General features: G+C 32.9%; 2 protein-coding genes across 2 annotated transcripts; one reads left to right on the plus strand and one right to left on the minus strand.

Moving 5' to 3' along the window:
• The first annotated feature begins 1,586 nt into the window (after window positions 1–1,586).
• On the plus strand, window positions 1,587–4,682 carry LOC103482980 (uncharacterized). Its single transcript, XM_008439406.3, has 5 exons — window positions 1,587–2,014; window positions 2,339–2,544; window positions 3,400–3,498; window positions 3,771–3,844; window positions 4,029–4,682. Exons 1-5 carry the CDS (start codon window positions 1,705–1,707, stop codon window positions 4,252–4,254), a joined length of 915 nt encoding a protein of 304 aa, XP_008437628.1. The 5' UTR covers window positions 1,587–1,704; the 3' UTR covers window positions 4,255–4,682.
• Window positions 4,683–7,399: 2,717 nt separating this feature from the next.
• Window positions 7,400–9,022, minus strand: LOC103482981 (dof zinc finger protein DOF4.6-like). The gene is made up of 2 exons (XM_008439408.3): window positions 8,824–9,022; window positions 7,400–8,511 (listed from the first exon to the last, which is right to left on the minus strand). Exons 1-2 carry the CDS (start codon window positions 8,845–8,847, stop codon window positions 7,711–7,713), a joined length of 825 nt encoding a protein of 274 aa, XP_008437630.1. The 5' UTR covers window positions 8,848–9,022; the 3' UTR covers window positions 7,400–7,710.
• Window positions 9,023–13,935: the final 4,913 nt, after the last annotated feature.

Genomic DNA, 13,935 nt, shown 5'->3' on the forward strand with positions numbered 1-13,935 from the left:
AAGTTCGAAAGTGGATGCTCAATCATGGGCATGGACTGAAGGGTTCAAGTTCAAACCTCAAGTTGGAATTAAATATAGGAAAAGAGGACTCGTTTTAATTAACTAATTAACAAGTTTTTTATTAGTAAAGTACTAAAAAATAATAATAAGGAATCGAACCTTGATTCTATATCATCTTTTTCTGTATCGTAGGAATTGAAATAATAAATCTTCTTAGGATTCTTGTTGTTTCTATTTTTTTTTTTTCAAAAACATTTTCAAATCAAATAAATAATTTGATCTACGATTTATTAGAACAAAAAAAGCCCGGCTAGGTACAGGCAGGCCGTGGAACTAAAAATAAAAAGAAAAGGGCTTTTCGGATGAAATAAACTAAAAAAGGTACTTTCTTTTTATTTATAAATATTTTTATGAATCTTTTAATATATTGATATTATTTATATATTAGGATTGAAGATATCTCTTCTTTTGAGTCCTTATCTAATGAAATCTAATTTATCTAAATGGAATTCCTAATAAAAAAAAGTTTTTATCGATTTGATAGATATCCAATAATTATCTATATCAATATAATGAAATTATATATCTACAAAGGGGTAAATAAAGATAATAAAGAGAGATAAAGAAGGGCCTTTTTCAAGCCTTTATTTTCTATTTTTTATACAATGTCTCATAGTAATTATCCTTTTTCAATTTGGGGAGAGATGGCTGAGTTATAATCCAAATGATATTAACGAATTAATACTTAATTTAAAAGCTTTATTTGATAAGTTGGAATCTTTTGTCTCATTTGATTAAACAAAAGGCATGGATGGGAGACTGCCACCCAATGGTTCTTTAGATTAACATTGCCCCAATTCAAATCTTGTGAGATAAATACAAGGAAGTGAGGATTAACTCATTAATTACGGAAATTATCGTTAACTTGTCTTTAATATTGGGAGATAATTCATTATTGCATCTCAAAAACAAAACACAATTTCTTGTATTTGACATTTTTATTATTTTTAGATTAAGGAGATTTCTCTCAAGGGTCAGTGCATTCGAATCCAAGAGATTGATTACTTTGGGTTCTATATTTTATAACTCTAATTACCCATCAGCTGCTCCAAAAGAACATAGTACTTATATATTTATACCAATTTTGAATTGAAATACTAAAAACTAACTGATAAGATTTGTAATTTAGTTTGAATTAAAAAAAAAAATTAACGTATTAACTTGAATTTTATAATTAGTTCGATTTAAAAATATTTGTGGATATTCAAATACTTACTGTAAATTTAAGATATACAACGTGGTAAATCAATACTTGACCGAAGTATTAATATCATTAACATCAGCTAAATTTAGATTAATCCGATAACTTTGTTTTCCAACTATCAACTGATCCTAAATTCCATATTGCTATAACAAATTTTACCCTAAACTTCTCATTATACTAAATTGTTTTTTATTTATTTGACAAATTTAATCAAATTCAGGGAAGTGTTTACTTGGTTACAGGTTTTCAATTAAAATGTGGACATCAGTTTTGTTCTTAATTTTCTTTTACTAAGAATGTATATATATATATATATATAGATCCTTTTTTAACAAATTGCAGTGGCGTCATTTCTTTTCCGATCCCCTTCGAAGAACAAACATCCATTCACCAATCTTCTTTCTGCGACGCCGGACCCTTCCATCGCACACTAATCGGAGATGTACCTCAAGAAGGCATTGTGGACCGACGGACTCACGCCCAATCCCTCAGCTGAATCTTCGCCCGACGACCAATCGACGTCTGCAACCTCTTCCGCCGTCGGGGAGTTGGTCAATTCTTTGAACTGTCAGAGGCTCTTTCGCGAGGTTACTTTTGCTCTCCGAACAGGCCTCAGAGACGCCAGCGCTGAGTTTAGCTTTCTCCGAGTCTGTGGTCTTCGTAGCCTCCTCAAGTCCCTTCGCTCCATTGCTGAATCCAATTCTACGATTGAGCTTTTCTGCCAGACTCAGTCCGTGCCCGAGCTTCAAGGTCTGAAACTCCCCGATCGTTCCTTGCGTTAACTTTTTTTTGCTTTTGCTGTTGAGTAAAACTGTGACCCAACGGAGAAGATTAAATCAGCTGTATTTTTGTTTCTAGCGTGATTTTGTTTTGCTGCAAGATATTGCACACTGAATTTACAAACTTTGGAAATTGTACTGAGTTTTAGAAAATTACCAATCTCTTTAGTCTTTTTGGGTGTGAAGCCAAGCTCCAGATTTCTGTTGTGCTTCCCCAGAAGCTCGATTGCTGCATTTTTTTCTCGTGCGCCCAATAAAATGATGTTCTTCCCTCTCCGTTTTGGCCATGTGACAGTGGTTCCAGTTCTATTTCAACAGTCGTTAAAAGAATCAGAGGATGATCCTGTGGTAAATTTGGACCATATCTTTGGAGTGGAACCTTTGAAGATCGCTAGTCCTTCAACCGATGCCGAAGTTGCCCTTGCACTACGAGTATTGGAAGGTTGTTGTCTTCTTCACAGAGAGAGCACTGCTTTAGCTCATCAGCACAAGGCAATTCCGGTATATCCTCTTGATTTTTCAAGCTCTTGCGCCATTCCTTTATTATCTTGTCTCTTTAAAATTGTTTAGCCTACTGCCGATAGTTACATGAACAGGCATGATGTTAAGACATGGGCTTCAAACTACTCTTATCTGCTTAAATTATAGAGTCAACTTCGGTTAATTTATATACGGTTTGGATAAGACGGTGTTTTGACATTAGAAGAAGCATACTCTTGTAATTGAGCTGTGCAACTTCCAACATTTCTCGAGGATTTACAAAGAAACTTTGCATTGCTAGTATACCTTTACGCAAATCACCAATCGTCTCTTATACTTCACTGGAAAACATGTTTGTATTGCTCTTACTTTCCTTAGCGTGTGTTTGAATTAACATTCTAAGTGTTTATAAGCGCAAAAAAAAGTGTTTATAAACACCAAAGTCAATCCAAACGGGTCCTCGGTAATTTGGTAGGAGCTTGGTTGGCACCTTATCTCCCTTCCCTCTTTTGTGTATCTTTGTCTTAGAATTAATGTGTCCTTTCCGTTTCATGTGCACAACAGTATAGATATTGTTACAGATGAATGAATGGATCAAAATTTCAAGTCTATGCAGTACCGTTAGTAAACTTGTCTTTATTGACAGGATTATGAATTGAGGAATTCTTAGTATTCACCTTTCGTTATGAGTATTTGTTCATACATATCTTTGTTTTCTGATGGTTGAGGATGTCATGTTTCCCCAAGTTCTGGTTGCAGAAGGTTGTAGGATGGTAGTGCATATAGCCAGAAACTACATAATGCCTAAAATTTACCTGCTTCTAGCTTTCCGTTGGCCGAGACTATGCAATCTGAATATCCAATTTATTTCTTCAGGTTTTGATGAATATATTGTCAATTCGTGGAGTACTTGAACAAGGTGCATGTTTAGATGCTTTAATTTCAGTAATGTTGGATTCGTCGGCCAATCAAATGGTAATGCTGTCATTTAGACATACTTTACGATGCCTTTGTTCTTGTACACCACTCTCCTGTTTGTATTGCATTCTTCACTCAATAATTTGGTGTTGACATTTCATGAATTTTCCTGATGGACGCTATTGAAAACACTATTACAACTCCTGTTTTCATGGCTGCATTTCTGAAATATCAAGTTTAATCCTTTACTCATTGCAAGTATTGCTCGTACTGACTGTTTAGTTTGATGAAAGACCAAGGACAAGGAGTCTCATGTTTTTTATTTTCAGGATTTTGAGGTTTGTAACGGTATTGAGGAAGTTGCAGTGCTCATAAGGGACAAACAGATTGATGAAAACCTCAGGTCCTTCCCATCCCCACCTATCAATCTGTATATGGCGCTTCCATTATTATCTTCACATCGACCATTCAGTATATGATATCCAGTTGGTGGAGAGATGTAGCCCTCTTAAAAGGCTACCAATACGATGTATTTCCCTTAATTTCTGATCTAATTATTGTTCCCCATTAATCTGTCTTGTGATTAGGTTGAAATGCGGTGAGTTTTTATTGCTTCTTATTGGACATGTAAATGGGAGGGGAAGGCCTCCTCTAGCAACCATACATGAAGACATAAGGCAGCTTCTAGGAGAGAAATCAGCCTCCTTGATATGGGCAGCCAGTCAATTTGGCTCCACTCTTGATCCAGAGCAGAGATTAACAGCACTACACATCCAAGCTCGTCGGGTTCTCGAGTCGCTGGACCTGTATTAAATATAAATATGGTAATGTTTCTTTAGATTCTGTCATTGCATCAATAAACTCTTCCTGATGTCTGTCTGGAATGGGGCAGATCCAGAGTAGTAATATCTCATGATGTCGGGTTTGGAGTAACGGTGATGAATTTTTAGGGTGGAATGTTAAGGGAAAGGGGATGAAGTTGGAAAATCACGCACTTGGTCAAGTGTGAAGAGAAAAACAGGAACAACATATCTTTGGCTTGATTTTTGAAGGAAACGTCCCTGTCTGAGGGAATATTGTTTGGTTGGGTACGAGAAAATTGTGTTGTAGTGAGAATAGCCCATGCTTGATTTTGGTCTTCACATGAAAGTTCAACCAATCCACATTACTAAATCAGGCATGTTCTGTTAAACTTTTTTGATAAAAATCATCATTACTTCAAACTAAATTGTTTCATGATAGATAGTCCACGACTTGCCTGTCTGGTTGTTTATCAGTATAATAAGTCTTTTATAAATTGTCTAATTATTAGAATAGGAAAAAAAAAAGACCAAGTCTTAATCCTTTCGGGTGATTTCATAATTGATCTATATTTTCATTATCATCAATAGAGTTAGTCTCTTTCAAAATTACGATTCAAGGGTGATTAGCATTAAAGGGTATTATAAAATAAAAGTAGTAGTTAGTTTTACAAACACTTCTTCAAGCAAAGTCTTAATCAAACAGACTTTCACATATTCACATGTTTTATAATTTCTTTTTTTCAAATAGGCTATAAACAAAAGACTTAAAAGATTAACATAGAGTTTTCCAACCACTAAAACAGTGGACCACCCATGACTTATGAGTTCTGACCTTTCGTTGCCCCTTTATTTTCAATGCTATCCCACTTCAATCTTAAAGGACTCTCGATTGATCTTCATTTCAAAGCCTCTCGAGTATTCTTTATTCACAAGAAACCACCCAAGTATTCTTCTCTAGTTGCCAACTCGATACAAAACCTTTTTTAATTAAATAACAGCACTTTTTTGTTTTAAAATTCTACCATTAAGTTATTTATAAATGATAATCGGTGTCATCTTTCAATAGAAGTGCCTTCTTACTCTTTTAAAATATCTTATGATTTTTATTGGGCATTCCTAGATGAGTAAGATAACTATGAATCCTCTAATTCTTCTGGGATATGATATAATGACTCTAACACTCTTTCCACCCTTTAAAGAAAGTTTAAAGAAGAAAGTTAATTACTCTCTCATTGCAAGTTGGTCGAACTCAAAACTACGTCTAACTTAAATGAATATGGACTCTATATCAAATTAGTCAAATAAAAGCTATTGAGTTTGAAATACCTCAATTGGATAAGCTGAGATAAGGAATTATTGTTACCAATTAGTTTGCAATTCTGTGGAAGCCTCTAATATGTCACCTACATAGCAAAATAAAGTAAGCTTTTGAAATAGAAATTGAGCGTTGATTTTAGATTCGTAGGTCAGAAGAGCCATAGATAGATGATGTTCACTCTATTTCTTTGTCTATTACTTCATAATAATTCTTTTTTATAGCAAAGTAGAGCAGGTGGTATGGTACCACCAAGCATTTTGTGCAACCATATTATGATATCACTCTCGGTCTCGATTCTTGCCCCCAATAGTTGTTGGTACTCTCTCCCTGTTTTTCTCACTCAACTCCTATATTTTCACAAGGTTGTGCCTCTTATTTTCTCTCAATTTTTTTTTCATTCTTATTTTCTCTCTAGTTTGGGGAAAAAACAATTTTCTTTCCCCCTCAAAAACCTTCACCAAAGGAAATGCCTAACATATAATATATAAAAAAAAAAAAAAAAAAAAAAAAAGTATTTTGGTATATCTCAATCTACACTTGTATGCAGTCTATTCAAATAATATATTAATTAATTTAATAAATCCACGCAGTTCTTAATTTTTACCTTTGTAGCAACTACATGGAAAATTTTCAAACTACGAAAATTATCCTCTACCAAACTGCTGCTCTTTTTGGTTTCTGTTGCTTTGAAATGGAAACTCCAAAATTCCCTTCAAGATTTTTCTGGCGCACTTATCCAAGGGAATGTTTGGTGGGGCCTTACCACCAAACAAACCCCAATTTCCCCCCACCATTTTTCTTTCTCTCTCTCTCTCTCTCTCTCTCTCTCTTTAAATACACACACAAAGTTGTAGGGCATAGTCTTTTATCATATTATTCTATAATTGGAGCTCAATCTCGTGCATCTCCCTTCCATCTTGACTCTTTTCCATAAGGTAACCGCATTTATGCATTCCCTATATAATTATTTGCAATGACACATATACCGAATGTTGACTCAGCTTCATGAAGGAAGCATATTGCACATCATTCATTGTTGGCATCCTTGAAGTCAACAAGTAGGGTAGATAGTTATTAAAAAGGACAAAAAGAGAAAGACCCTCCAATGGGACCTTTATGTTCTCTAATATTTCTATGCAAGTAAAAGACTATAGAGTAATTGATGATATACAATGGTTTGATTATTCCGCTTTTCCTTGTTGGGAATGTAGCTAAGGCTAAAGCTAACATGAAATGAAGAGAGGAGAGGGGTTCTAATTTATTGGGATTCCCGTAGGGCTCAGCTTTTTAATGGATGGAAGTGGAAGAATCATAAAGAATTACTTCAGATGGGGTTTTGCTGAAAAGACACTGACATTTGTGAGCTGTTGGGCAATTGGCATTTGCATTTTGGCAACCAAACACACACTAACTTTTGCTGTTAAAAGGGATTGGCAGCCACCTCAGTCTCTCACTCCTCTTCGACCAAATAAATTATGTTCAATTAATTAAAGCCTTAAACACAAATCTCAGTTTTTCTCAATTTAAAATATTAATAAATAAAGGTAGTTGTTGACGTTGTAGTGTGTATTAGTAGTGTTTGTAGCTTTAGCCAAGCAAGCTGCAAGTTGCAGGCTGTTCATCATAACTCCATCCTAATCCCTAAACCATACTTCGATATAACATTATGCATCAAGAATACAAATGGAAAAACAAGTCAACAATATAAATTTTTCATCAGATACAAAGAAGATAATAATCATGAAATATTAAGCTCTACAATAGGAATTAATGGGCTCTCTCTGATCTTTGTTTTGTAACACAACAACGTACAACATATATATGTGTGTGTGATATATTTCCACTGAATTTCAAATGTCAATTCATTTGAAGCTGACCTGAAAACAAAGCTTCAAAACCATCCAAATCCTCTATATAATAAAAAGATTACACACACACACACTCTCACACACAAAAAGGAACCATAAGAGAGGAAAAACAAAAACCCTATTGTTAGTTTTTCTTTCCATCAAAACCCCACAAAACAAAATCACCCCACCCAACACCAAACTATGAAGTAAAGAAAAGAAAAAAGCACACACCATTTTTCTTCATCTTTCTTTTTCTAGCAAAGTGAACATCTGTTTTCAAAAGTGAAAAATAAAAATATTACCACGATCCACCTCCCAACATTCCATTCCAAAATCCAGTACTCCCACCTGAATTATTATTACTATTAGTATTATTATTATTATCCCCTCCAAGTCCTCCCCTATTGTCCTCGTGATCATTACTTTGCTTCATATCTTCAATTGGAAACATGACAGCCGTCTGATCTTGATGATGATGATGATGAAGATCCCCATACCCTCTTACACCATTCTGATCAAACCCTTCCAGTGAAAAACTTAAGCTTGCAGGTGGCTTCAACTCGTTCAATCCAAACCCACCACTGCTATTGAACATTCCGGTTGCCGGTGCCGTCATGAAAGAAGCCAAAAGATGAGAAGAAGAAGATGAAGTAGAGATAGAAGTATTGTTGTTGTTGTTGTTGTTGTTTGGAGGGAAGATTGCAAGATTGAGATCTTGATGATTGATGATTTGATGAGATGCGTTGATTTTCTTATTATGATCAGAAGAAGTGGAAGAAGAAGAAAGTGAAGATCTTTTGTTCTTCCTTGAGCCGCCACCTACTGGAACATTCCTTAAAGAACCACCTTCAGTCCAATACCTCCGACAAGCCTTACAAAAATACCTTGGTTGCGACAGGCTGTAATTGTTGTAATAACAGAATTTTGTGTTACTCGAATTACATCTCGGACACTTTAAAGCTTGCTCCTTTTCACCTCTTACTTTTCTTTCCAACAAATTATTTCCATTTCCATTTCCACTATTAGGCTTTGAACAAGAACTTGATGATCCTCCTCCTCCTTCCATTTGTTTAACAACCACTCCACCACCACCTGCAAACTGATAACCAAATTCACAAATTCGTCAGATTCCATTTTAAGACGACCCACAAGAAGAAGAAGAAAAAAAAAAGCTTTTTTTCGATGACCCTTTTGAGAATCAGTGAAAAAAAAATTGTGAACAGATGAAAGATAAAGGAAAGTAGAGAGGTATGAAGGTAAGTTATATGTAAAAATTAAATTTTCAAAAAACAAATTTAATTAACAAGAACCCATAAAAGAAAAGAAAAGGAAAAGGGAAGGGAAGGGAAGGGAGAGCTAATTAAAATTTAAAAGTGATAAAATAAGAGAGAGAGACAGAGATTAGAAAGACCTGCGGCCAATGAGCAGTGTCCATTGGGGGATTAAGAAGAAGAGAGAAAGGGAAAGGGAAAGGGAAAGGGAAAAAGGGGAAAGAAAGAAAGAAAGAACAACAAAACTGATCAAAGAGAATGGCACTTTTTTTTTTTTTTTTCTTTTTTGCTTTAAGCTTTGTGTTTCACTCTGAAAAAATGAGTGTAAAAGCAAAAAAAACATGGGATTAGGATCCCCCCATTCATATCTATCACTCTTATTTGTCTGTCCCCCCCCCCCCCCCCCCCCCCCCCCCCCCCCTCCCAACTCCTACTCTCTTTCCGTCAGGGTCTTTTCGTCCTTTCACTTTTTCCCTCTCTTTTAAATTAACCCTAATTAATCAAATCCCATGTTTAATTCTTTTTGTTCAAGTCTTTTTCACAGTGCTCATCACGCTTTACCTATCCTATCTTCTCAATTTTGTTCACTAATCCCATCATCCTCAACAACTTCCACCAATGTTTCCACCACCACCTCTATTCAATTATATTTCTAACTATAACTGTGTTTCATGAAACCTTAACTTAGTTTAGTATTAGCATTGGGCCAATAGAATACTACTCCCATTTATCACCTTTCTAAATATTACAACTTCCTTCCTTCACTCCATAATATTGTTACACCCAAATAAAGTGTAACTTTTTCTTTATTATTTTCAAATGATTAAAACTACTTTTGTAATATTAAAAACTACCCTCAACCAAAATCCACATTTAAAAAATCCAAACATTGAATTGATTTTAATTCAAACAAATATATTCTCATGATCGTAAATATAATGTGCAATTGTAACCATTTCAAAATTATTCTATATTTTGAAAATGAAAATGAATAGGTTGAGAATTAGGGTTTTCTAGAAGAAAAAGATATGAATAGAATAAATTAATCTCAATTTGATTTTTTTTTAATCAAAACCACATAAAGAGGTGATATATATATGGTTGAATGTGATGTTGTTTCACTAGTCTGTCTTGAGGTCATCTTCTGAATTTCCACTTTTGAAAGGACCTTTAATTTTTATTCAATTTCCATGGTTCGGAGAGACATAGAGGAAAGAAATTTGGTAGAAGGTAGCTCTGTTTTAAAATTAACAAGGACATTTAGCTACGTTGTGTGTGTGCAGTGGCCAATATAATATACATTAATTAATATACCGATATGCTGACTTTAATTTACTAGCTTTTCTTAATTACTAATTAACTTATGATTTTAATCTATCCAAAGAAAAGAAAACAAAACAAAAAAGTTCTTTTTCTTTACTTTCTCATGCAATAATAACAGTAACATAACATTCTTTAGGGGAAGATTTGATGGATTTGATATTTTTGACTCTTTCTGCTCTTCTTTGTCATATATAATATTATTGGTTTTGGAGCTTTTCAAATTTCTTCCTCCTTTCCTTTAAAGACACAAAGTAAATTTACAACTAATAAGTCCATTTTAATTAATTGCCTGTATACTAAAATCAAAAGTAGATTACAAATAATTAATGAGTATCATTTAAATCCTTGGAGGAGATCATTATCACCCCTATATGTCTTGAAGTTGCTAACAATCGATAATAATTACGCATCGACTTCATTACAAAAAATTGTATTGAACTTATTTTATATATGTGTTATATAATACTTCGTCGTAATTAATAAAACTCATGCTTAATATACTTTTTTCTTTTTTGTCGATGGATATAACATAATTCTATCTTTTTTTTATATTTTCTTAAACATTCTATGTTGTGTTACGAGGAGAGGGTTTTTTTTTTCTTTTTGATTATTCGCTATCACTGTTCATTTGTTTTCTCTTTGTATTGAACTAATTTAATTTAAGAATAGTTTATAACTCATTAGGTAAATTTTTGTGTTCGTATTTGTATCACCCAATGTAATTTTTCTTAGTTCACTGATGGAAAGGAGGTGGGAAGAGTGGTCTTATATTATTCTACATATAGTCTTATCAAGTTCAATTCTTCAAAAAGTCTACTGAAAATTATATATATACCCTTTTAATCAATTGATTTTTAGTACTTTTTTTCTTAATGGATCGATAAGAATGCGGCTAATTAGAGTTCCAAGTTGTGGAACAGTGTATATAAATGAAGGATATAACATGTTTGGATGGCTACTATTTTAGTTGTTTTGAATGAAACTATATATAAATATATATATATATATAAGAAAAAAAAGCAAAACTGTTGTTATTTTATAATAATACATACATACATAAATACATGAAATTCAAAATTAGTAATGCAACCTCTTGAATTCTCAATCAAATGATCATCACCACCTCTGCACACCCTTCATGTTTCTCATGTGCGGCCTTTCCTACATCTTAATTTTCTCTTCTTCCTTTGCAGGTGGAGACCTGTAATACTTTAAATTTAATAAATGTGTGTTTACTTGTTTTGATATATCATTTGAACAATTAGTTATGTTTAATTTGATTATTTCACTGTCAAGGGGTATTCATACCTCGTGTAAAGGTTGAGGTATGGTATGAAAATAGAGGGTGCGAAAGAGAGAGGAATAATAGGGGAAAAGAAAAGGATAAGGTGAGAAATGGGGCGGCGAAGGCGGCGGTGTTGTATATCATGTGGGAATGGGACACGTGTAGACGAGGGAATGGGTAGTGATGGAATTAGATACATGCAAGGGGAGAGCGTAACGTGTAATTGACGCGATGTGGGGAATAATTAGGTGTGTCAACTTAAGGTGGGTCCTCTCCAATCACATCCATCCATCCATCCATCCATCCATCCATCCATCCATCCATCACCCTTCCCCTTCATTCAATTTTCCTTCTCACCTGCTTCTTACTTCCCTCACGTGCACAGCACCCACATTTTCTTCACCTTAATCCCTCCTCTCTCTGCTTCATTTTCAACCGAAATATTATCGTTTTTTCTTTCTTTCTTCTTTGTTATTCTATTTTCAATAAATATATCCATTTATTTGAACTTTTCTTCCACTATAATAAATTTACACAGACCAATAATTAATATCTTAGGTGAGGCAAGTTTCTGTGTTTAAATGGAATATTGGTTAAATTTATAATCAAAGTTCAACCAAAAATTATACTATGATTGTTTAGATCTTTAAACTCAATAGATTGAAAGGTGTCGTAAGGTTACATACATTAAGAATAATCCAAAATAAGCTTGACTTTGTGACATCTTGTGGGCTAACATGATCCCTCTAACATTGTCAAAATTACACATAACTACAGTCACAAAATGACATTTGAAATAATGGACTATACATAGTTTTATTTGATAGATAACTTCTAAGGAAGAAAAAAAAACATATATTCCAGAGAAGGAACTCCAAATCTTATGTTTTGTTTACGTATCTGAACTATACACTTTACATGCTAACTTAAATATCAAAATCTCATTGGCTTAATACTACAATGATGTAAGTACTCTTCACTTTGGTCAACTAAAAAAATATCACCATGTTGAGTAACCAAATCGATTGATACCCCTTTGTATTGATGATATAAGTACGTGCAATCTCGTGGTAGCAATTCCTAAACTTTAAGGTGGTGTGAACTAAAATTTTAAGCCATTAATCCTATCGAGTTAAATTTCTACTATTTTTTTGCCAATAATCAATTTGAGCCCTATATCAAAATTTTCATATTCAAATCAAGCATTAGTTAATTAGCTTTCACATGAATATAATATTTATAAATGCAAGGACGAATATGATTTTGAAACATATTATAAGAAAATAAAAAATGGCGGTGGTGGGTTTTTCATTAAAATTCAAGTGATTCTTTTTTTTTATATTTTTTTTCTATTTTCTCTAATAAACTATTTTCAATGAATCAATTGTGTTGTCGCAAATCACTAACAAATAATTTTAATTGTTTTATTTTTTATTTTTCTTTATATATATTTTGAATGAAAGTTAGAGTATAAATTGAAGTTCAACAATATGATATATATATATATATATATCATATTGTTGAACTTATTTTTCTCCAAATTTTTATTTTTATTTTCTAAAACAGAATTGGATGTAATTTGATTACGATAGAATGGAGTCAAAATTCAGTTTAGTATCAATTGTGAGCAAACTATCATTTTTTAATTTTTTGTTATATTCAATCTTCATTGGATTATGGAGTTGATTAAGAAAAGGGAATGGGTTTGAATGGTATATATCCTATAGTATTATTTCCCAAGGAAGATAAACCAAATTCAACCTTATATAAAAGGATAATAATATACTTGTAGCCCCACATCCACTAACAATTTAAATACAAATTAAGAAAAGAAAAGGAAAACTTATGTTATTGGCTGTCTATTTTAGCATTGAGGATGAAGCTTCTTCCTACATGAGGCAACAAAGCACTTATGTGGCCTTCGTTTTTTCTTTTCTTTTCTTTTTTTCTTTTTAAATGTCATATTTAATAATTAAAACATAATTAAATTTAACATCTTCCATAGAATCATTCTTCTGCCTAACAGCTCACCTTCATTTTAAATTAACCACCATCTAACCAATACCATTCAACCTTAGTGCTTTGATGACCCAACTTTCTAAACTATATATATATATATATATGGCATCCAAGCTGGGATATAAATAATATTATGCTCATTATTATTATTATTATTATTTCGTGAGTGCTTTTGGTTTTGATCACCATTATTCAACCAAACTCCATCTACTCCTCTGCTGCTTATTTTTAATTATGAATTGTTAGGGGCAGCATAAAAGGGTAAACTATGTTAATTGTGAGCAAATAAAGCCATTAAGTGAGGTTGTTTTGTCCCCTAATTTGGACATGTGAAATCAATTATACTTTTTTAAGCTAAGCATCCATCTATCTTAAGTGCTTTATAAAGAAATTAAAAAAAGAAAGTTTTTTAATATAGCAATTGCTCGTCATTTTCATAAAGGTATTTTTTTGTAACCTTTAATCTTTTTTAGCAAAAAAAAATTACTATTAGATCGAAAGACTCGAGAATCACTGTATCTTTTTAAGAAATGGTTTTATATTAACTAATGTTTAGTTTGGTATATTAGACTAAATTATATATGCAACTAAATTTTACTTTTTGTTATTGATTGTTTATAAAAAG

This window comes from Cucumis melo, chromosome 9 (genome assembly GCF_025177605.1).
Source record: "Cucumis melo cultivar AY chromosome 9, USDA_Cmelo_AY_1.0, whole genome shotgun sequence".
Lineage (NCBI taxonomy): Eukaryota > Viridiplantae > Streptophyta > Magnoliopsida > Cucurbitales > Cucurbitaceae > Cucumis > Cucumis melo.